The 24,506-nt window shown below is 37.3% G+C and overlaps 2 protein-coding genes across 3 annotated transcripts in view; one reads left to right on the forward strand and one right to left on the reverse strand.

Annotated features, from left to right (window-relative positions):
• CNN3 (calponin 3) overlaps window positions 1–13,449 on the forward strand; it is a 36,613-nt gene extending 23,164 nt beyond the window's left edge. The window contains exons 2-7 of the mRNA XM_081322906.1: window positions 4,394–4,515; window positions 5,135–5,201; window positions 6,530–6,667; window positions 7,971–8,087; window positions 9,766–9,912; window positions 11,447–13,449. Coding sequence (XP_081179032.1) covers window positions 4,394–4,515; window positions 5,135–5,201; window positions 6,530–6,667; window positions 7,971–8,087; window positions 9,766–9,912; window positions 11,447–11,794 — 939 coding nt within the window. The 3' untranslated portion in view covers window positions 11,795–13,449. The remainder of the gene's footprint in view (window positions 1–4,393; window positions 4,516–5,134; window positions 5,202–6,529; window positions 6,668–7,970; window positions 8,088–9,765; window positions 9,913–11,446) is intronic.
• Window positions 13,450–17,867: 4,418 nt separating this feature from the next.
• Window positions 17,868–24,506, reverse strand: part of SLC44A3 (solute carrier family 44 member 3) — a 46,547-nt gene continuing 39,908 nt past the window's right edge. Inside the window, exons 13-16 of one of the 2 annotated variants that reach the window (XM_081322905.1) lie at window positions 21,893–22,030; window positions 20,816–21,052; window positions 19,061–19,156; window positions 17,868–18,072 (exon numbers count right to left, since the gene is read on the reverse strand). In XM_081322905.1, coding sequence (XP_081179031.1) covers window positions 18,067–18,072; window positions 19,061–19,156; window positions 20,816–21,052; window positions 21,893–22,030 — 477 coding nt within the window. In that variant the 3' untranslated portion in view covers window positions 17,868–18,066. The remainder of the gene's footprint in view (window positions 18,073–19,060; window positions 19,157–20,815; window positions 21,053–21,892; window positions 22,031–24,506) is intronic. The other variant, XR_014025837.1, reaches the window with a different exon arrangement.

A 24,506-nucleotide genomic window follows, 5' to 3' on the forward strand; every position in this document is an offset into this window, starting at 1 on the left:
TGCTACCTGCATAATTCTTGGAGACTTTTAAAGAAACATTTTTAAACATGTTAATTTTTCCTAATTTAATCTAGTTTTGGTAGCAGTGAGGACAAAATAAGCTTAGAATTTAGTATCTTGGTGCTTTCAGACATTGCAAAGTTTCTCAGTTGCCTGAGATTACTTAAAATTCATTCATACTCTTTTACCCCTACTCAGACCTTCACAGAGGTGAACTCCAGAGAGGAGATAGAAATAGGGCTATGTCTACAGTGTGTTATATCTTGCTTATCCTGTTAAAACAGGAGTGAGCAACCTATGTTCTTTTTTCTTTCAACCTCAAATCGCTCTTTAATTAGGTGGAAAACTGGTAGCAGAACTTTCTGCTATGTCGAGAAATTGGAGACGTATGGTGGGTGCCCAAAAGGAACCCCTTAAATGTTCCCTGAAACTATGCCCACATAAGTGATGTATTCCTACCCCCTTTTTACCCCACCCACCTCAATTTTAAATTTGATCTTTGGCCACCAAAATTGCTTCCTTCTGCTGTTGCGTATCTGTAACAATATCCAAATAGAGCCTTTTTCAGACTCTCACAGGATACAGTAGGAATGGGGGGGGAGCAGCTTCATTCCACTTCGCGCCTCTCTTCAATATATTCATTATATACACACAACATGCTTGAAATACTTTTATGTAGTTGCAATCATAAAATATATAAGCAATGAAAAATAGAATTTCAGGTTTTGCTCCCCTCCCCCCCGCCCCCAGAAATACAGCATAGTATCAAACCCATAAATTGAAATGCCATTTAGGACAGCCCTTCACTAATTTACTGGGGGAGCTTTCCCTTAGTTTTCCATCTTATATTGAATCATGAACAAATATCCCAGCCTCCTAAAGATGATGTAATCCCATACTGTACTATATTTCTTATTTGCAGATTAAGCTTCTTGGTAACTTCATGATCACATCCGTTCAATATCTCTGGCAATATACTGAAATTCCATCATCATCATCATTATTATTATTATTATTATTATTATTATTATTATTATTATTATTATTATTATTATTATTATTATTATTATTATTATTTAAAGATCTTGCACACATGTATATGATGCATCCATGCATTGCTCTGGACAAATAATACATTTGGAAGAAAAGTTGAATTAAGTGGGACAAGTACTGAGAAGTTTTGCATGTATGTTGTCATGACATAACATAACAACAATGTATCAAAACAGAAAACTATCCAAAGAAATGATGAGCATAAATGGGAATAGATGGCTTGGATATTATGTTGGAATTATAGACACAGGAAAGCAGCAGACATAATAATAATAAACACATCCTACGCCTACACAATTATTTTGTGTATATTGGAGTCTCTGAAGCTCTAATGTACACATTGAGAAAATTTAGAAAAATGACTAAAGTTTCATAACACAGTTTGTCTGATACTGCATTGGAACTACAATATAAATCCTTTAGAAATTTCAGCAATATTGTAGAAAACAAATTCATATACAAAAGTAAAATACATATTTGCAGCTTTTGGTAACATTCCATATGTTTAGCCCAGTATTGTTACCTTTATTTTTTAAGTTTTATTAATTTTATTCTAATTTGATAGTTGTGAGCCACCTAGTCATTGAGAGTCAGATGGCATACAAGTTTATTAAACTTCTATTATTGTTGTTATTGTTGCTGGAACACTGATGATAAGTGCATCTCAAGGCAATAAGCATTTTATTCCATAATGGAAATATTGAAATTCAGATGTATACCAAACTAGCAAAATGAACACTGGAAAAATTTCATTTGCCAATAGGTATGGAAGTATGTAAGTAAATAAATAGGGATAGAATAGATTGCTCAATTTGCTTTACTAACTTTTGCTAATATTGCTCTTTGTGGTCTTTAATATAGAATTCATCTCCTTCTAAATGTCTCTTGTGTTGACATTCTCTTTTAATTCTATATCTCTTTTATTAAGAAAGATTCCAAGCTTGATAAAGAAATAATGAGCTCTAAAGTACATTTTTAAAGGCATTGATTTATAAAAGAATTATACAGTGTGGTTCTGTATTACTGTCAAAACAGAAACAGAGATTCATTGACTATGAATGTCTTTTTTGAGTTTCTATATTCACCCTTTTTGTATTCACTGACTGTTTTTCCTCCCATATCTGTGATGTAGAGAGATAGCTGGTAATGCGTCCTTTAAAAGCCAAAGTGAGTTCAAGATGAACTGTAGAGAATGAAAAAAATAAGATGTTAATTACTTGTGGGACTTAAATATGAAGAACTGGCTTGCTTGTTCTATGCAAAGTATAGGAGGATACAGTTATAATGAAATGTTTGAGTATAATGGTGTGGCTTTAATTTACTCCCACAAAAGTCTTGAGTAGTGGAGGAGTAGAAGGTTTCTTCTTGGCTCCAGTAAAAATCCATTTTGTCTATGCATGCAGTTCACCAAGGAAGAGGTTTTGTTGTAAAGATAGCTCTCAATTAATTAACATTTTAACTGAATTATTTTTTTTGCTTAGGCAGTACCCATAAACCTAGATTCAAACTTTTTAGTTTGCCATGGAAAAGGCATCTCAACTGGGAGTAAGTTGGCAGAATTGCCAAGAGCAAAAGGTGTTGATTGCTATTATGCACATACCTCAGTTGTGCATTTTAATTCATGATAATTTCAAGGTGGGATAAGCAAAATCTTAATTAAATTGAAAGGTTTTTCCAGTGGGATAGTTATGCTGTGCCCGATTTTATTAATTAGAAGCAACCACCCTATCTGTGAACCCATTAGGGAATCTTCTAATTTGCTCAATCCAACTTCTCACCAATTACAGGGGGGAAAAATACCAATCCTGAGCCATTGTAACTTCCTAACAACCATGATGTTCAGTCGAGTGATATTTGGAATAGTATTGGATTGTCACAATGGTGTGCAGTGACATCTTGTATTTAGCAGATTTTTTTTAAGCAATCAAATTCTTTGTCACTTTTCAAAATGGTCTCCTACATTATTGTTTTTTTCTCATGACCCAAGTTAAGCATTGCCAGAAATAGAAAGTCCTTCAAAGATTCTGTTAGAATTTTTGGCCATTTCTTTTATCTTGCTGTATCCATTGTGCCTGGCTAGACTGTTTGTTTGTTTTACTTATTGAAAACCTGCTGAGTTCTGGGCCTAGTTTTGTGCAGCAGGATGTGATTTAATTGCTTTTTTTTCTTGTTTCTTTTGCTGCCTGCTATGGTGCTTTTCCTTAGTATGTTATAATGATCCTGGGAGCCAGGAAGGCAAATCATTACACTACGACTTAAATTCTTAGCCAATAATCGTGTTTTGTCCAGTTTTCAATCAATTTAAAGTAGATGTTTATCTCTAGCTTCTCTAATATTGTTTAACCTCTGCTTAGTTTCCTCATCACTGAAAGCGTTGAAAGGAATAATCCTTTTTAAATATAGTAATTACTGTATTGCTCTCAAACGTGGTTGATCTCAGATAAATATTGATTCTAGAGCCTATATTTTAGAATTGTGCGTAATTATTTTCTTTCTTTCTCAGCGTTGCCTTGATAGTTGTTGGAAAGGGGAGGCAGATTTCCACTCTTTTTGATACCATCTTTATGTCTGAATGCTTTGTAATCCTCTGTTGTTTTCTCTCCCCATTGATCCTATGCAGAAAAATAGAGGTTTTTGAAGTTAGGCTAAGAGTCTTATATAGCAGAAGAATGGCAGATATTTCTCATTAACTTAATTCAGCTTAAGATTGAAATAGGTTATCCAAATAGCCACTTCCAATTTATGCACGCCATCAACTGTCAAAGCCATAGCAAAAATATATGGATTTCATTTGATAGTAGTTTTTATTTCATTTTATTTGAGAATGGTGCTCATACAGCCTCTTGAGAATCAGACTTTTGCCTTGGTAAGAGGAAGAGATCAGAGCCTCTGATTTTGCATATTAAGCTAAATAAACCACAGGCAAAGCCATCTAAGTTTGTTAGTCAGGCTTGTCTGTGACAGGTTCCTCTGGGTATGCAGTATTTAAAAGACTTACATCAGCATTATGCAGACTGGCTCATTATCATATAGTCTAGAAAATCTGATTAAGAATGAAGTGAAAGGGAAAAATGATCCGTAGTGATTTAAACTCTTAAAACAAAGTCAGCATATACATTCTAAAATATCCACTAGTTTAATTCCTAATTTAGAAAAAGCTTTAGAGATAATTACACATTTATTTTTATACGGATTAATAATAAAATCGATGATTGAAATAACATCCATTCCTCAAGGGGTGTATCTCAAGTATAATTGCTTAAGCAAATGTGAAAGTAATTAAAATGAGAGAAGAGACATTAATTCTTTACTTGTTTTTTTTTCCCTTTTGGTTTTGTAGATTGCTTTGAAGTATGATCCTCAGGTAGAAGAAGATCTCCGCAACTGGATTGAAGAAGTTACTGGCATGAGCATTGGCCCAAATTTCCAGCTGGGCTTAAAGGATGGCATTATACTATGCGAGTAAGCAACACTTTTTAAATTCTCCTTCAGGTAGATTCTGTTTAAGTCTAAAACAGCAGCTGTCGGGCACAAAACAAAATGTATTTCTGAAACGTTATGTACACATGTCTGCGTCTCGGAAAGGCTATGTATGTTTTCCAGAGATGTGTGTATTACGTAATTGTCAAAAGTGCAGGGTTGAAGAACTGAACATAACAAAATAACTGCAGCTCTTAGAAACAACAGAATATAGTTCTCCTTTGTAACTGTCTCTTTGGCTGACTTAGCATTAAAAACTTTTTGTGCCTTTTTCGTTCTCAACGAAATAAGCTTGCCTATTACTAAAATACCCTATAATGTTCATGTCAGGTTTCTAACAATTGGAACTTTAAGAAACTTCTTAAATTTTGCATATAGGAAAATGCAATATATTGGTTGTAAGGTAGCTACTACATGGAATATGTAAAACTTATGCAGCTTGTACATAAGATCATTTTCTTGTATGAAAAAAAAACATAAAACGCCTTCGATAGCAGGATTAACCCCCTTTTTTTTTTAGCGTGGTGCTAAAATAGATTATGGCTTTGTAAAAAGAGAGAAAATTTAAAAAAAGGCCCTTTATACTTCATCACTTTTGCAGGCTTATCAACAAACTCCAGCCAGGATCAATAAAGAAAATAAACCAGTCCAAATTAAACTGGCACCAGGTAAGCTATGTTTTATGTTTTATTTGTCTTTTCTTTAAGGAGAATTGTAATGAATATAAGTTAATGGCCCATGGTTTTCAAAAAGAGACCAGCAAAGGTTTATTTTTCAAGAACAACAAATGGTTTTAACAGTATTAACTGCTGTAAAGCACTAATGTTCAAGCGACAGGATTACTAATTTTAGTAACTAGAAAGTATCATCCCTGTATATTTATTTCCCACAAATATAAAAGCAAGGAGGAAGATAGTTCTTAAGAGAAATCAGAGAAGCAGAAGTTTTGTTAAAAAGCTTTCTCGGAACGGAAGAAATTTCTATCTCTTGGCAGTTTTTCTCAAAATTTTGATAGCTGAATGAATCTGATACTGTGCACTCACTTTCCAAACAAAGGGGCCCTGTAGTAGTACAAGAATGAAAACCAATAACGGCATCTTTTTAAAATTAGAAGTTTGCCCCATTTTCTAAGGAAATGATTTTTCACGTTATATGTAGCAGGAAAGATTAAATGGATGTATTCCCACATCCAACAAAATATACCTTCAAGTACAACATATGCTGAAGCAAAATTATTTTTTGCAACTGTAGTATAAATATGGGACCATATTAGTTGAATAAAATAAAATTGCACTGTTCTGATGCCACGTTAATCAATGAAATATTCTCTTCCTGTTTTCTGTTACGCTTGATTTGCAAGCTTCATTTAAATACCATTTTCCTCAATTAAAATCTTATTTACAAATAAAGGTAAAGGTAAAGGTTCCCCCGCACATGCGTGCTAGTCGTTTCCGACTCTAGGGGCCGGTGCTCATCTCCGTTTCAAAGCCGAAAAGCCAGCGCTTGTCCGAGGACATCTCCGTGGTCATGTGGCCGGCATGACTAGACGCCAAAGGCGCACGGAACGCTGTTACCTTCCCACCGGAGTGGTCCCTATTTTTCTACTTGCATTTTTACGTGCTTTTGAACTGCTAGGTGGGCAGAAGCTGGGACGAGTAACAGGCGCTCACTCTGTTACGCGGCACTCGGGATTCGACCCGCCAAACTGCCGACCTTCTGATTGACAAGCTCAGCGTCCTAACCCACTGAGCCACCGCGTCCCTATTTACAAATATGTGTGCCTAAATCATAACTGTCATTAAAAACATCCTGAACAATGATTTGAAGCAGGATGGTGGCAGCTAGCATTTCTCCCCTCCAAGTAAATTTCACCTCATTTTGCTTTTCTCAAACAATAGCCCTCCACAATTATTGGTTTCAACTAATGTATAGCTCCAGTTTAAGTAAACAAACATTAACAAGCCCTAAGAATGTGACTTCCTACATTTGTTTTTAGCTGGAGAACATTGGAAATTTTATCAAGGCCATACAACATTATGGCATGAAACCACATGATATTTTTGAAGCAAATGATCTCTTTGAGAATGGAAATATGACACAAGTTCAAACATCATTGGTGGCACTTGCAGGCTTGGTAAGTATATTGATCTATGGAGTCCAACGCACAATTTACCATTCTTACTAAATAACAAACCTTATAACGTTGGTTCACATCATTTGTTACCTAAAGAAATATAGAAATATGTTTGGCGTTTGTATTAAGGTAATGGCTACCTTAAGAATTAAATTAATGGATCCCATTAATTTGTCTGCGCAAAAATCATCACCATACCATGTAACAAAGCAATAGGTCAAAATGTCAAATCAAGGATCTGATAACTAATTTTGAATAAACATGATAAACCTTCATTCTTTCACATGGGCTGACATTCCTACAAGTGCCATGCCAGAAGTTGGCTGTTGTGAGACCAGAGTGTTTGGGGGGGCATTTGCATGATGCCGTCATTCATGCCATCATTGCAATTGGTTACAAATGCCACTATATTTCATATTTGTATCTCAATAATAAGTGATTAGAAAAAGTACAAGAAATACTGAGAGGTCCTTGGTATTCTCTAAGCTTGGTTGTTTTCTTGCAGACATTTCATTACCCAAACTAGGTAACATCATCAGTGCTGGGAAGCAGTGGGGTTTCTCTCTGTTTATATTCTAGCACAGAGATGTCAAACACAAGGCCCGGGGGCCGGATCCGGCCCGCAAAGTGGTTTCATGTGGCCCGCGAAGCCATCCTGGAAACAGTGAGGGAACGGCCCCCACTGCCTTGGCCCTGGCCCAGAGACCCTCCTCCTGCCAGAGACCCTAAGATCTGTCCCACTCCTGCCCGGGCCCCCATATGTACCCTTGATGCGAACGACGTAGAGCTGGCCACGCCCACCCAGTAGGCCATACGCACTCTAGTCATGCCCATCCAGTAGGCCACGCCCACCCTGGCCACACCCACCCGGCCCCTTGAGGGCAACCGCAATGCTGATGCGGCCCTCAATGAAATTGAGTTTGACACCCCTGTTCTAGTGGCTTGCCCTGTCAGTGTTGGTGGGAGTGATCTTAGAGGTTATTTGGTTGGGCTGTTTACTGTTAACTTGTTTGGCAGTTCCTTGTTTGGGATATTGTTTACTTCTTGATTGTTGGCCTGAGGTTAAGATAAACCTCAGACCAACAATCAAGAACTAAGCAATGCCCTTGTTTTGGGTTATTGGATAATATAAACTGAGACAACCCCCCCTTTAACTAGTACTCATGATGTTACCTAATTTGGGTAATGAAACGTCTGCAAAAAGCCAACCAAACTCAGTGACCCCCTCCTTTCAACCCCGAATTCCAAATATTCTCCTTCATTGGTACAAGAAATATTAAATGTAATTTTAACCTATATCTAGGCAAAAACCAAGGGATTCCACACTACAATTGATATTGGTGTTAAATATGCAGAAAAACAAGCGAGGAGTTTTGATGCTGGAAAACTCAAGGCTGGACAAAGTGTGATCGGTTTGCAGGTAAGGAAAAAGAATAAAAGGTACTAAATTAATATAGAGAGCAAACTTTTGGGATTGTCTTATGATTTATACCGTATTCTAAAAAAAAGTAATGAGATTTACATTACCACAGAGCAGTTTTCCAATAGTTCCAAGCTGAACTACTTTTAAGCCGCACTTGGCAGTAAGGCCATGTTTTTTTTTAAAGGCGCTCCAGGTAGAGTCTTCATCTCAGAAAAAACAAGCCACAGTAAAGCAGCTGTTTGTTCCAGCATAGGCTACTTTATTTGTTACTGTCACCCTTCAAGATGAGGTTAGAAATCCAAAGTTATGGATACTAATGCTACTACTGTTATTAAATTACAGTAATAGAATCTTGCAAGTTCTCCCTCCCCCCCCCCGCCCCCTTATCTTCTTGAGAACTAGGGTTTGTGTCTGAAGCACTTTCTGCTCCAGACTCAAATTTCTGTCATGCGAACTGTTATCTTGGTTGCTGCTTCCTCCTCTTCCTCAAGGTTATTCCTTATGCTCGTTGCATTTGCAATGAGGTTTACAGATATTGCCAAAGTATATCTGAAGCGGATTTTGCCATAATTTGGAAGAATTCCGGTATCACCACAGAGACGTGGATGGTGATGGTTTTTTCTTTGGGTATCATTAGGTAATGTTTGCCCAGGAATATCATTTTTGTGAGCTAAGCACGGGAGGCTGCGTAGTCCATAAGTCTTAACTAAATTAAGCTGAATATAACTAAAGCCAAGGAATATTAACTGTACCAGGGAACAGAAAAGCTAATGGTGATGGTGATGAGTGATAGCGTAAGGCTTTGAGGTAGAGGTGAGAACATCCTGAAATTTTAAGATGGTGGATATGGCAAGGGCAGTTTTTGTTTCTGGTCAGTACATCTTGTTCTAAGCCTTATTAAAAAAATAAGCTGTGTTTAGTATATTTTGTCTTTTTCTTTTTTTCTATACTTGGCATCCATGATTGTTTATTTTGTTTCTATTACCATATGTACATGTTCGATTTTGATTGAATTTTTTCATAGATGGATCTTGCCTTGTTTTTTATGGATATCCATCACATGCTTGTGCATACTTTTTTTAAACATCAGTTTCTGTTAAATGAATTTTTGGGCAAGGCAAGTATTTTGGTATCATTTAAGGACTGCAAGCCCCCCCTCCCTCCATCTTAAGGTCAAGTTCCTTGGCTTCAATTCTTTAGCTATGCAGGTAGTCCTCAACTTACAGCTGTTCATTTAGTGACCAAAGTTACAACGGCACTGAAAAAAGTGACTTAGGACCATTTTTCACGCTTATGACCGTTGCAGCATCTCTATGGTCATGTGATTTACATTCAGATGCTTGATAACTGGTTCATATTTATGACAGCTGCAGTGTCCAAGGGTCACGTGGTTGTACTTTGCGACTGTCTGACAAGCAGAGTCATTGGGGAAGCCTGATTCACTTAACAAGTGTGTTACTAATTTAACAACTACATTGATTCACTTAACAAATGTGGCAAGAAAAGTCATAAAATGGGGGAAAACAAATTTTTCACTTGCCAACATAAATTCTGGGCTACCTGTACTACTTTATTCTCTGTAATTGATGCTTTATTTGGATATTCGTCATACCTATCACAACAAACATTTGGGGAATTTTTTTCCTTTTAAATTGTATTCTCTAATTGATTGTAGATGGGGACTAACAAATGTGCCAGCCAGGCAGGAATGACAGCTTATGGAACTAGGAGACACCTCTATGATCCAAAGATGCAAACAGATAAGCCATTTGACCAGACAACAATCAGCCTTCAGATGGGGACTAATAAAGGAGCCAGTCAGGTAGGAAATATCTACTCTCTGACCTTGATTTCCAAATTTCCACTTCTGAATTGTACTTAATAGTCTAATTATTGGAAAGGTCGGACTCTGGTTTAGTCTCAGTACATTTTGATCCTTCAATTAAATCTTGAGGAAAAGTAGAATATCCTGAAGACTTTTCTTTGTATTCTTTGCATTATATAAGTACCGAAACAGCAAGATACAAATAAATTAGTTCCCCCATTCCACAGCCATGTTCTGCGTAAAACTATTGAACAACACTGTTTTAATGAACCTTAGTTTTACAGTCTTTCACAGGTTTCCTAGTTGTACAGATAGAGTGGTACCTTGGTACTCATCATTAACTGGTCCTGGGAGGTACAATGGATACTAAAAATGAGCACCAAACAAACCACATGATTTACCATGACCCTTTGAACTTCCTGTCTGTCCCTCTTCCTATGTCAGTGGCATTTCCAGCATGGCTGACTTCAGCCATCCCCTGCTTCCTTTTGCAGTGACCTTCCCAGCATGGGCAACTTCCTGTCAGTTCTCCGCAGCCGTCCCCCTCTTCCGATCATAGAGTGTCAAGTACTAAACAAACAATGAATACTGGGACATTTTTGCATCAAAATACCAAATTCAGTGAGTTTTGAAGCAGTTGAGTACCGAGGTACCACTGTAGTCCTCAAGTTACAACCACAATTGGGACCCAGGTCTCAGTCAGAGTAAAATAAGATGTCACATGATTGCTTCAGTCAGTGACAATCTCTGCACTCCGTGTTGTGGTCATTAAATGCTGTTGCAGATTGTTAAGCGGAGTCCCACGAAAGGAATGTAATATGCCTTGGAGGGTGGGAGAAGCCTGTCGCAGGCCACTTGTGAAAAACTTCCTGCTGAAACCTAAGCAGAACTTTCAGCCCAAGCAGAGACCTGCAACCTGCACTGGATCAAGACCTTCCTCACCCTCTAGAGGCACCTCACACACCTTATCTTACTGCCCTGCCTCTCCACTCAGGCGCTGAAAATCCTCCCCACCAACCAAGCAGGATTTTCAGCCCAAATGTAGCGATTTGCACATGTCTTGGGCTGGGCCTTCCCCACCCAGAAGCACCCACATTCCTTACCTTAAACATGCTGCTTCTCCAGTCAGGGACTAAAAATCTTGCTGATTCCAGCTCACTTTTGTCTCTGAGGGCTGGCTGAAAGAGCACCCTGTAGGATTTCAGCTGTGTGGCTGCTTGGATTTGGCATGGAGATTTTCAACCAGTCCCCAGAGAGTCCTCTTGGCAGGTGGCAGCAGCTTGCATTGATTTTCTGGGGAAACCAGAGAAGTTTGCAAGGGGCAGTCACATGATCACGGTGTGCTTGGCAATCAATCAGAAATGCCAACAGGTTGCCAGGCACCCAGATCATGATGTGATCAGGGAGGGGATGCAGTGCTTTAAAGGTTGTAAAGTTCCCTTTCTGGGGCCATCATTAATTTGAGCCAACCTTAAGCGGGCAGTCTTAAGTACCAACTACATAATCCCTAAAGTTTTGTTTTCTTTTTTAGGCAGGGATGCCTGCACCAGGAACAAGGCGAGACATCTATGACCAAAAGCTCACATTACAGCCCATTGATAACACTACAATATCACTACAAATGGGCACCAACAAAGTGGCTTCGCAGAAGGGGATGAGCGTATATGGGCTTGGACGTCAAGTGTATGATCCTAAGTATTGTGCTGCACCAACAGAACCTGTCATTCATAATGGGAGCCAAGGAACAGGAACTAATGGATCAGAAATCAGTGATAGTGATTATCAGGCAGAATATCCAGATGACTATCACGGCGAATACCAAGATGAATATCAGAGAGATTACCACGGTCAATACAGTGACCATGGCATTGATTACTAGATTGGCCTCAAAAGCTCAGTATTAGTTTATTATTTTATTCAAGAAAAACGAAACTAGCCTTGTGGAATTGTTACCCATCCTTTTACACATTATGCTTCATGTACTTAAGGAAATATTGCCTTAACATAACATTCCTTTTTCCTTTCTTTGCCCTTTTTTTGTCTAGTTGCCTTTAGTGCTGTAACATTTGCAGTCTACAGCATAACCAATAACAGCATTTATGAAGTAAAAAGGAATACTGTGAAAGGGAACTTCTTGTATACAGCCAAGTCTTTTAATAATAAGGAACTATGCATTTTTTTTTACACTCTAGTTCTGAAATAGGCATTTTACACACTATACCAAGCTCTTCCTTTTAAACTTTTTTATTTACAGCTCCATTCTGTGGAAGACTGTAGATGCTTTTATTCACAAAGTTAATTCTGGAGCATGCCATCAAAATAAAGGTTACAGTTGATAGTTAAAAAATGTTGGTTATTTTGTAAGTACTTGCTTGCTTATCTCCTGAAGTCATAGTAGAAATAATAAATGTGCATTTGTAATTGTGTATGTTTCATCACAATGTCTAAATTCACCAAAATTGTAGGAAAAGCTTTCTTAGAAGGCAACTAAGTATTAAGTTGTGAGCCCACAAAAATCTTTACATTTTGAAGGTCATTGACTTTATTTTCTGTGCCATAATATATCCATGTAGAATTTCCTTTCCTTTGAATTGTATTTATTGCCACATTTCTCATCATCAACTGATCTTGTTGTATTTTTTATAAATAAATGTTGTTTTCTTCAAATAGAAGAACCTGTATTATTAAAAAAATATATAATCACAGAATTATCAAGGAGTCAGATGCAGCCAAGCAGCTTCAAAATCAAATTAAGTAAAATTATAACATACAGAACAGTAGAAGACAACTGCCCATAGTAATGGTGTTCAACGTGAAAACTAGAAAAGTAAAAATTCTACATTATGTTAATGCAACAGCAAAATAGAATTTAACATTGCTGCTGATTAAGAGGTCAACTTGCCTATTAGAAAATACTATTATTTTCTACTAACGTTGGATGTAGAGGCCACACAATCAAACTTTGTATTTCCATTTTTTATTGCTGCCAAAGGATTTTTCCAACCTAGCAACCATACTTTGGATTCAATTGCAGGTTTAATAGAAGACACATTTATTGGGATTCTATTGGTTTTTTAGCTTGCTTATTATATTGAAAATGTGAAACTAATATCCCAGAATTTCTACATGAAATACTAAAGGGTTACAAATACCTACTTCAAAACTTTAATTCAAGGGCAATTTTGATTCCCTGACATTCCAAAATAAAGCAGTCTTACAATTTATTCCCAAGGTATGTTATGTGTACAAAAGTATATTTTCTCCATATCAAATCTGATTTGACTCACACAGATCTATAAACCCATCTTTCTTAGAGAAATTCAAGAAAATTCTATCAATTCTCTTCAGACTTTATTACAAGTGTATTGTTTACTATCAGATTGCCTAAGGGGGAAAAATTGTCAATCTGTTGGGAGGAGGGGATTGTGGATTTATGAAAACATACTACCGGGTGTGTATGTCAGAAATTACCCATTTATTAAAAGCCAACATGCTGCTTTCTTGTTCAGTTTATCACTCTCGTTGTCGGGCACACTTCCAAATATAGTAAAACCTCAGTATAATGGACCAGTCACAGGAAGGATATGTAAGTTAGCTCTCTGTGTGTATTAAACATAACGTTATGTCATTGGCCTAAATATGTGGTTGAGGTAAATAGTATCATTTGTACTAAAACTTTTATGTAACAGGCAATGCTTTCATAATATTTGAAATCTGCTAACCCAAGGACTAAACCAAAGATTTATTTCAGAGAATTTCAGTCATCCATTCTTTATTTTCTGTAAATAACTTTCAGGTCACCAAGGGTCCCACTGGCATTTCTGTAAAAAATATCCTTGGTATCGTAACAGGTTTCCATTTAATTTATTTATTAAAACAATTCTTACAATACACAGGCAACCCTACCCTAGGCATTTCTTCAGTGTGAAAATAGAAAATACTGGTAGCTCGAGTTTTAGATTTTGGCAGTGGTTTGCTTTCTGAGGTTGTCATTTAACTCCTGAACGTTTCATTACCAAGCTAGGTAACATCACTAGCAGGGCTACCAAAATCCCATTGATGATGTTACCTAGCCTGGTAACGAAACATTTGGGAGCTAAATGGCAAGCTTGGAGAGCAAACCACTGCCAAAATTCCTAGTGTCAATGTATTCTCAACATACATTTGCACACAATTTTTGGAATTCAGCAGTTTCTGGTGCTTCTGCAGTGTCTGTTATTAATTTTTTAATACAAGTCAACAGTGCTTATTCAACAAACATGTTGTCTCGAGTTCATCATTCACTAATGCAAATTAAATTCCTAATCCTTAGTTTGTTTCTCCAACCATTGGTAAAATAGGTCCCAAGTTTGAAAATATTCTGTTGTTGCTTTTTCTTTCAGTCTCAAAAGTACGCCTGTCCATTTTGGCACAATCTAGTATTTGAACTTTGAACGCATTCCTCTTCAACAAATACAGAGTTAAGGAATGATCGCACAATTATCTTGACTCTTACTTGCTGCTTGACAAGTTTTGACAAGGGCATTTTTCCCAAATCAAACTTTTTACTCCAAGTAATTGTAAATACTTGTACATATGTGAGGTGGGCAACTCAAGGGGTATTCCCAACCACATATCCCACCATTTTTGATGTTGCCTGACCCGTCGAAGAACACTGCCACTGACCCTCAGCATCAAATCATCCATTTTTTGTACTACTTTTGTTATTTTTAAAGCTTGTATGTAGGTAAAGGGTTGAAAATTCCATACTCTCCAAAGATATCCCAAGTGTCCCAAGACACTTATGATCCTTAGAAACATAAGAAAAGCTATTTACTCTTGATCCATATAGAGCGCTGGATTAGTCTCATTTCTGCAGTTATACATAAGAAACACATTGTGTCTCTCTCATAACCTTGAAAACTGGGATTTAAGTTGAAATTAATAGTGAAGTACAGGAAGTTCTCAATTTATGATCCTAATGGAGCCTGCTGTTCATCTCATTGTTCGCTATTGCTCATTTTTGCCAGAATACTGCTGGTTTTCCACAAAAACATAAATGGAGGCCGGTTGCCAAATGCCTAGCATGCAGTCACCTGACGGGTTAACAGCCATCAGAACTTCAGAACCAGGTTGTAAGTAGCCCTGGAGAGGTCTGTTGTAACTTCCAACAGTCTCTAAGTAATTGGTCATAAGTCAAGGAGTACTTGTGTACATCTACATCTAAATACTCAGAAAAAAAGGCATATAACGTCTTAAAGTCATAACATTATGGTTAATATATTTTCAACCCAACATTGTAGGCTAGCACCATATGCCTAACAATTTCCCAGTGTATTCTTTAGCGAAATAAACTGGTTGCTGCACCACTGTATCTGAGAAAATTGCAGAACTTGTGTAGCAACACAACCCTCTCCCCTTAAGGCACTTGGATGCAACATATCAACTGAAATAAGAAGAGGGTGGAACTTGTGACACTGGAACAGATGTGTAGTCATTTTGGCAATGTGGCTAAGAATTGATACCTAAGATCTAAATGAAACTGACTTCCGGTGGCGACGCGACGCCGAAGACAGCCGTTTTCGGGCTGCCCGCTCCGCAGCTGTGTTTTTCCATCGTAAACAGCGCCGATCAGCTGTTTAGATGGATTTGAAGCCCCCTCCTCGGGAGAAGAGGAGGGGGTGAGGCCCCAGGTAGGGGTTGAGCTCTCTGGGGCCGCCTGAGCTGAGAGTTTGGGCGGCTGAAGGATTGAGCCCCCCCGAAGCCTGGGTTGCTCCGAGCTGCGTAGCGCCCCTGCTCCGGGATTTATGGAGCAGAGCCAGGCGTTAGCAAACACCCCTGCCAAAAGGAAATACTTTTGATTGTCAAGATGCAGGCAGAGCGGTACAGGAGGTCAAGGTGATGTGGACTCTTATCTTTACTCTCTAGCTCAATGGATTTTATAGCTTTAAAGTGAAAGTGCGCAATAAGTGAAAGTGGGGGAAGATGGCGGCTAAAACTTCTAAAGCTCTTCGGAGTGCGGGGTCTTCCCTGGTGCAACAGACCTCATTGCAAGCTTTGCTTCCTCCTGCACCTCCTCCGGCATTGACGCTTAAGGATTTACAAGATGCTCTTGGAAAGCATTCACAATTGATGTCTGACATGATGGATGAAAAGTTGAAAAAGCTGGAGGAGAAAATGGAGGAGAAAATGGAGAAAAAGATGGAAGAGAAGTTTAGAGCAATGAGGGTGGACATGTTGTCTATGATTGAATCTGTAGCTGAATGTGTGCAACAGCTGGATGTAAAAGTGAAGGATCTCAGTCAAAAGAACTCTATATTAGAAGCAAAGGTATTAGAAAATGAAAATATAAGGGATAAAATGGACGGAGAATTGAGCCTTGTTCAGTATCATCAGATGCAGTATGCTATTAGAATCAGGGGTTTAAAGGAGAATTGTAAAGAAGATTTAAAGCAGCTGATTTCTGAGGCTCTGGAAGGGGTATTGGGCCAGCCAGCATCTGAAATTGAGGGAAATATGGACAAAATTTTTCGTGTAAATTCATGGATTGCAAGACAGAGGAAGTTACCCAGAGATGTGGTGGTCTATTTTACAAAGAGAGTAATTAGAGATGAAGTCATTCAAGCTGCTTATGATACTAAATTGGTAATGGCTGAGCAAGAAGTCTTGGTTTTAAAAGAGATTCCTCCGAAGATTTTAAAGAGAAGGAAAGATTTTGCATTTCTTGTACAGGAACTTAAGAAATGTGATATTAAGTTCAGATGGGAGATTCCAGTTGGACTGGTGGTGATGCATGAAGGTAAAAGACATCGTCTGGTTACTGTGGCCCAGGCACGTGATTTTTATAGCAATGTGTTAAAAGCAACCCCCCTATCATTTTTGGAAGCTGTAAAGGGATACGGCGAGGGAAAGCTTCAAGATGTTGCAAATAGACAGATAGAGGACAATGGTGTTGGAGGGGATCAAGATACAGTTTCATCGGATGTTGCAGGAGGCCAGAGGATGACGCGTGCCGCCCTAAGAAGAGCGAGACGAGAGCAAGAGCAAGACCAGCAGAAAGTTATGGAATCTCCAAAGTGTACTTACAGTGAAGCTGTGGGAGGGGCGCGGTCCAAAGAAGTTTTGGGGGTCATGACAGACATGCTCCAAAAGCTTTGGAGTGTTAAGATTGGTGATTAAATTTTTAAATTAGAATGTCAATGGATTAAATTTATCATAGAGGAGAAAGAAAAATTTTTTTTTAATATTTAACACAATTTAAGATTGATGTTATTTGCTTGTTAGAGAAGTATATTAGGGTTATGGACTAAAAGTATGTGTTGAACTAAGAATGGGTATGCAAGCTCCTAATTAACAACAAGTTGTCTTACAGACTGCTTAAACCTTTTTTTTATACTCTTTTTATTTGAACTCAAGGATGATTTGGAACTGCGAGACATTTGGCGTGATACATGTAAGAATTATATTTGATCATAGTTTAGTTAGGTTGGAGATTATTAAGGTTAATAGAGATAGGCACTTTTGGCGCGTAACTGAGAATTTGTTTAGAAATTAGAGAAAGGTTGGAGAATGTAAATAGTAGGTGAAAGTTTTTTTTTCTTTTTTTTTGAAATTAATATGAATAAGGACTGGGATTAAGAAAATCTATTCTGAGTAAAGCTCTTTTTCTGTTTTCCTCTTTTTCTTTTTTACTTTATTTGTAATATTAATATTGTTTGTATTCATTTTATATGAGCTAGAGGGAGATAGAATTAATAGTTTATTGCTGATAACATAGGGGTGCTTATGTTTGTTTTTTGATTTTATACCCTGTATTTAGCTCTGGGAAGTGGGGGGGGGGGAGGAGGGAATGGGGGAGAGGGATAGGGAGGGTTGGGTGGGGGTGGGGGAGGGGGGGATTAAAGTCAAAATGTATTGTAAAACTTTTTAAATAAAAAAAAAGATCTAAATGAAACCATAAAATGGACACCATAGTTGATCATTAGTTTAATAAAAAGACTTTAAATATAATTTTAACAAAATCATAAAAGCTGAAGACATTTTTTCACAAAGTGAAAGTGGACCAAATCGTCTCTTTTGGTGCAAAATATATCAATCAATTCAGAGAATTATTTTTTCAAAGTACTGGTAATCTTCATCTTTGCTACATGTAGTTTTAAAGCCATCTTGATTTCAACTCTACAATAAGGAAAATAAAATATGAAATTAGCCATAATGATAAAAACAGGGAAGGAAAAGTTTAGTATAACAGTATTTTTGAATTCTATCACTGCCTATGTAACTTTTTGAGGATTTTTTGGGTGGAGGCAGAAATGCACAAAGAGCTGCATATGATGAAATAAACCAAGCAGAGGCATATATATAAACCTAATCAACTTAAAACCACAGATTCTCGGCAGCGCAACCCACCTACCGTATACTATTTCCAAACTTCTAAAATAGACACAAGGACCTAAGCCCTCCAGAGTGTGCACCATGAACAAAAAGAAATCCAGAAATATGACTCCTACGTGCAATTTTCTTTTCTGGCATGAAAAAAATTGGCAGAAAAATGATGGCTGCTACTGTAAATCCCCTGACAGCAAAATGATACTTTGGGAAGCATCACAATGACTTATTTTGCTCAAATGCCAAAAACGCTGCACAGATGTTATTTTAAAGATTGTGTTACTATTTTACAGTGAAATTATGTATCTGAAGTCGACTTTATGACACTTGGGAAAAGATTAATGCAGCCAGCAATGCAGTGATCATAGCAGTGTTAATTTTAACAACTTGATACTGCTGGAGTATTGTTATTTTCTGCCTTCTTATATTAATATATTTGTTATAACTTTCTAAGTAACAACTTGCCAAAGTTCCCAAATCCCCAGGGAATTCTGCTTTCAGTTCATCCCAGTGGAATGAACTTAGGCTTGGTTATTCTGATTAAAAATGTAGACTGGAGTAATTTATTTAAAAACATATTCCCATGTTCTGTTCTATCCAGATTTCAGATGAAGAGAGGTAATATCATATACAAGATCAGATGTTCTCATCTCTTCTCTGTTACTGACCCACATTTGGTTGAGGGACGTCTGTTATCCAATGTTTAGCTATGAGAAAACAGTGCAACGCAGTGCAATTAGCAGTATCTACTGATGTTTAGAATTGGTTTATCTCTTACCAATAGCTGGAGTTCAATGCTGCATTCATTGTTATAAAATATTCTTCTATTTCTTTGTTTGGTCTTTGCAAGCTTGCTGTTCTGATAGACAAAGCTCTGCAAATAATAGCAATTCATTATTCAGACTTATTATATCTAATACTACTATTATTTGAGCAAACTCAAATCAATAGATTAAGATTACCAAGCCAGGATTAAATTTTAACACTACTTTAACCAAAGGTTCTTTGTATTCTGGGTGAAACATATATCCTGTAGTAAATAAAAACTGTATATTCTTGATGGGTTAAAAAAAAGAAGACAACGACACGAAACAACAGTAACAGAACTAATTTCCCATAAAGTGCTGTTTTATTTGTCCTACAAACAATTACATGACATATTTTGTTGCACAAATTTAAAACTATGATAACTTTTCATCAATATAGAAAACGTGATTAAACCACAGTTCTAAGTAGAATGATTCTGAGCAACTGAATCTATAGGTCTAAGGTTGGACTTGAAAAAAGAAATTATAAGTATAATTAAAAGAAATCCCCCCTCAGTTAAATAAAATTTATATATAATTAGCAATAGCACTTAGATTTACATACTGAGTCATAGTGCTTAATAGCCCTCTCTAAGCAGTTTTCAGAGTAAGTATATTGCCCCCCTCCCCCAGCCATCTGAGTCCTCATTTTATCAACCTCAGATGGAAGGAAGACTGAGTCAACTTTGAGCCGGTCAGGATTGAACTGCTAAATTGCTGGCAGCTGGCAGTCAGCAGAATTAGTCTGCAATACTGCATTCTATAGGGACTCGGTGGCTCAGTGGGTTAGGACGCTGAGCTTGTCGATCAGATGGTCGGCAGTTTGGCGGGTCAAATCCCGAGTGCCGCGTAGCAGAGTGAGCGCCTGTTACTCGTCCCAGCTTCTGCCAACCTAGCAGTTCGAAAGCATGTAAAAATGCAAGTAGAAAAATAGAGACCACTACGGTGGAAAGGTAACAGCGTTCCGTGCACCTTTGGTGTCTAGTCATGCCGGCCACATGACCACGGAGATGTCCTTGGACAAGCGCTGGCTCTTCGGCTTTGAAACGGAAATGAGCACCGGCCCCTAGAGTTGGAAACGACTAGCACGCATGTGCGGGGGAACCTTTACTTTTACCGCATTCTAACCACTGCACCACCACGGCTCTTTTTATCTATTTAGCACTGTATTATTATCTTGCAAACTTTAAAACAGGTATGTTTAGAAAATCACATTAAATGCTTAGCCTATAAAGACATAGCATTTGACATCAGCAGGAAAACCCTTTTCATTAATAGATTTTTTCTTTAGACAGTTTTAATAAAAATGGTTCAGTTATCTGAAAAAAATATTTAAAATGTTTTAGGACAATGTTAAACTTTAGTTTTGGGGGAAATTATTTAAAGGAATATGAAATGAGAAGAAAACAGTTGTGACAATTGTAAGTGATGCTTTTTTTTTAAAGCTGTAGTTTAGTGGGGAAATTCTTGAAGCTTACCTTTTATGACAGTCACTGAAGCATCTATGAAATTCTGAAAACCTAGAATAGATTCTTTCTAATAGCTATTCCTATTAGAAAGCGGAATAAGTTTCACAATATATTTGCCACCATATTTAACTGGAAAAAAAGAATACTAAACTACTTAGGAATACAGTTGTTTCTAAAAATGTTACTATCAATATTTGACACAATTGCCTCATTTTAAAGAATTAAGGCATTATAAATTGCTTTTGGGGGGTTGCTTACCATTAAATCTTGATCCATTAGGTAGGGTTTATCTGAAGAGCCATCATTTGTTTCTACATCAACAGCAAAGCAAAGGAACAGAACATCCACTGTAGTCTGAAATACTGATAAGAAGTTATGGGCAATGAAATAAGCGAAAACAGCAGCCAGAAGCAGTGGCAAGGCCCAAACTTTTAATTCCTGGTGGTAGTTAAATGCCATCAAGCCCCCAAAAACGGTGAAACAAGCTACGAACACCTATATTAGAATAAGATCAGATATATTTTAAAAGGTGACTCATCCAAAGAAGGTACCAACTGTATGTAAATGCTTAGTATTAATATCAGTATTAGGGTTGCTTGGATAGTGAGATTGGGTGACATCTAAATTTAAATAAATAAGTAAATAAATTAGTATTCAGATTATGACTGTTTTCAAAAATCTGCTAGGACATTTTCACCTAAACCTTCTGTTTTGTCTCAATAAATATTGGTTGACTATTTTCTTCACTTCTGTTTGGCTTTTTAGTCCTGCCATATGTTGCTTTAAGTTAACTGAAGAAAATATCTTCATTGTTTTAGTTCTTCCATGAATGAATCTGGGTTTTCCATTAAGAGGCATCTGTTCTTTCCATCACTTGGACAAATGGTTATCTTCTTTGAACTCCCCCCCCCATTCACAGATTTCCAGTGTGATGGAAGCAGCTACACTGTGGTGCAGCAACTACTGTCAGACCCCATTGGATACCACAGTCAACATATGTATGTACCAACTGTAGTAGGTCTAATCTAGCTACAAAATATATTATGGTTAGATGAATTAAAAAAATAACGAGGGGAGTTCTGCCAACAGGACCCAAGACTAACATAACACCCCAATGCACACTATACTTTGACATAATTACCAGCACAAACAATACTTTTTTGCTTGCTCAGTGATCAAGTCGTAAAGATAGTCATGGATTATTATATGTATCTTCTACTGGCTTCCAGAGAACAATTTAATTTCCATAAAATTTGAATTTAACCTTGAATTTGACTGATGCATCATATAGACTAAACAAGATTTTCAGTGAGAAAAAAGTTAATAAATCTTTACCTTTGAAAGAAAGACAGCAAAGTCACTGAAGCAGTTGATTGCCATGGTGCTAGTTACATTTTTTGATAAAATAACACTGGCATCTTTAGCCGAGGTACAAAAATTTGTCCCATTTATGATAGTTGCCGCATATGCGTTCTGCAATCAGAACATTAATTGGTAAAATAGCAGAAGTAACAAGGCAGAAAGTAGGAAGTACTAGGCCAAAATTACTTTTATAAATATATTTTATCGTATTGTGGAAATGAAATCATTTGCTTAACTTTTAATCCATTGGCAAAACCTATATTTCGTTCAATTAAAAATATTTTTTACTATGAGGACAAACTTTTCTCTAGTTTTATTTAGAACTCTGGAGATCGGTAACCTTCATTCCTCAAGACCCAAATTAATTAAGTATCTAAATAGGACTATGCAAAAGTCTACAATTACTTTTCCCAATACGCTATAACCATCCCTTATTTTATGTAGTGAAAGATGAGCCATCCTTGTCCTCTTTAAAAGAAAATTTTTCCCACTGACATATTTAATAAGTACCCAAATCTGCAGAAGTTATTCTTAAAAATAAATGTATATTCTTCTAATGCTCAATTTGGAATTAAAATTCTGATTGTTGGCATGAATGGGTCTGAAAATGCTCACAGCATCTGTTTAAATACATCCTCCAACAACCTAAGATTAATACTCTGTTTTTACTTGTTTCCTGGAGCCTATGAAAATTAAGTCAATGCACACAATGATTTCTTTTCATAAGAGTTGGGAAATATTAATACAGAAATATAAATCTACATGTCTATAATAAATCATACTAAAATAATACACTGTAAAACACACATACATGAAATCAATTGTAACCCATGGCACCTCTACGTAATATTTATGCTGCAGTGCGGGGGGTAATATGACAGTGCCTTCCTGGACATAGGATACACACAGCATATCAACAATTAAAAAAAAAACAATCTCTACCATCTAAAATATTGTGCTATTAACTTAGCTCAACTTAAGTATTTTAGTACTTTTAAAATAATACAAGTAAAACATTTCAACATGCAGCATTAATATATATTATTCAACAACTTTCTTTCTTCATGGAAGGAATTTTCTAAAAAGAAACTTGTGGGTTTTTTGTTTTCTTCCTAATACAACTGCCTGCAATTTACTCCCAAGGATTGAGAACATCTTGAACATTATAGGATGGGGCAAAGGGTGAAACAGCAAAGATGGGATCTCTTTCCCATTTAAACCATTTTTTTTGTCTCTCTAGCCTTCTGCATCCTAGTTCAAGCTCTCACCTTTGGGAGCAGATGCCAGCTAAGCACAATCTAAAGTCAAGAAAAGACAAAAATAATTCCTACTATACAAATCCTTGAACTCTAAAAAATCTACCTAGTAATAGTTACAATACTCTAAAAATAATACTTAAATAAAAGCACTTGTAAAACAAAGCAGCAGTCAAGATAAACACTTCAAGTAACAAACATTGATTCTCCCAAAAATTGACTAAGTTAAGGGCATTTTGTTAAAGTTGAAATCTTTCTTTAATTCATGCATCATAGCTAAATATCTCGATCAAGGGAAAATTACAAACCAGTAAGCCTTTATTTGTGACAAACCAATAAGCTTCATATATTGACTGTTTATATTTGGATTTCACTCTGGGCTTTTTTGCATTAATATGCATGGGAACCAAAAAAACCCAGATAAATAAGGAATGGGATTGTTTACATACTTCAAGTTTAGTAGGCAAAGAAAATATTTAAGGAAAAAAATACATTTACACTTCCCAACACAGAGAATGTCAAAGGTCTTGGAAAAACTGACCTGATAGCTTCATGAGAAACACTATATGGCACAGCTCCAACCTTTGAAAAATCCTTCTTGTGAAAAATAATTGCTACTTTGCAGAATAGCCAAATTCTATCTTCCATTCTAAGATTCTAAAAATTATCCCAGTGAAAGGAACGGCACCATAGCACAGAATCTTCTTTTGAAAGTAGCCGAAAATAAGCCAGGCATAAAACTAAACCCAGCTTCCAATCCACAGCCTGCCTGCATTTTTAGAGGGGTTGGCTGGCTCCCACTATATAAAGAGCTCTCCCAGAGACCTAATGGTACAGCAAAATGAAAAAGTAATGATCCAGAGACTGTGACAGATGGATGCTGTAGAAGGAAGCAGGGTTTTTTTTACAGCAGGAACGGAAGATATTAATGGGATAATAACACAGCCTCTTTCAGATATGAGCAGGGAACAAAACGGCTATAGCAGGGGTGTCAAACTCAATTTCATTGAGGGCCGCATCAGCATTGCGGTTGCCCTCAGGGGGCCGGGTGGGTGTGGCCAGGGTGGGCGTGGCTAGAGTGCATATGGCCTACTGGGTGGGCGTGGCCAGCTCTACATCATTCGCATCAAGGGTGCCTATGGGGGCCCGGGCAGGAGTGGGACAGATCTGAGGGTCTCTGGCAGAAGGAGGGTCTCTGGGCCAGGGCCAAGGCAGTGGGGGCCGTTCCCTCACTGTTTCCAGGATGGCTTCGCGGGCCACATGAAACCACTTCGCGGGCCGGATCTGGCCCCCGGGCCTTGTGTTTGACATGTCTGGGCTATAGCGTGAAA

Source organism: Vipera berus (genome assembly GCF_964194415.1).
Source record: "Vipera berus genome assembly, chromosome: 3".
Classification (NCBI taxonomy): domain Eukaryota; kingdom Metazoa; phylum Chordata; class Lepidosauria; order Squamata; family Viperidae; genus Vipera; species Vipera berus.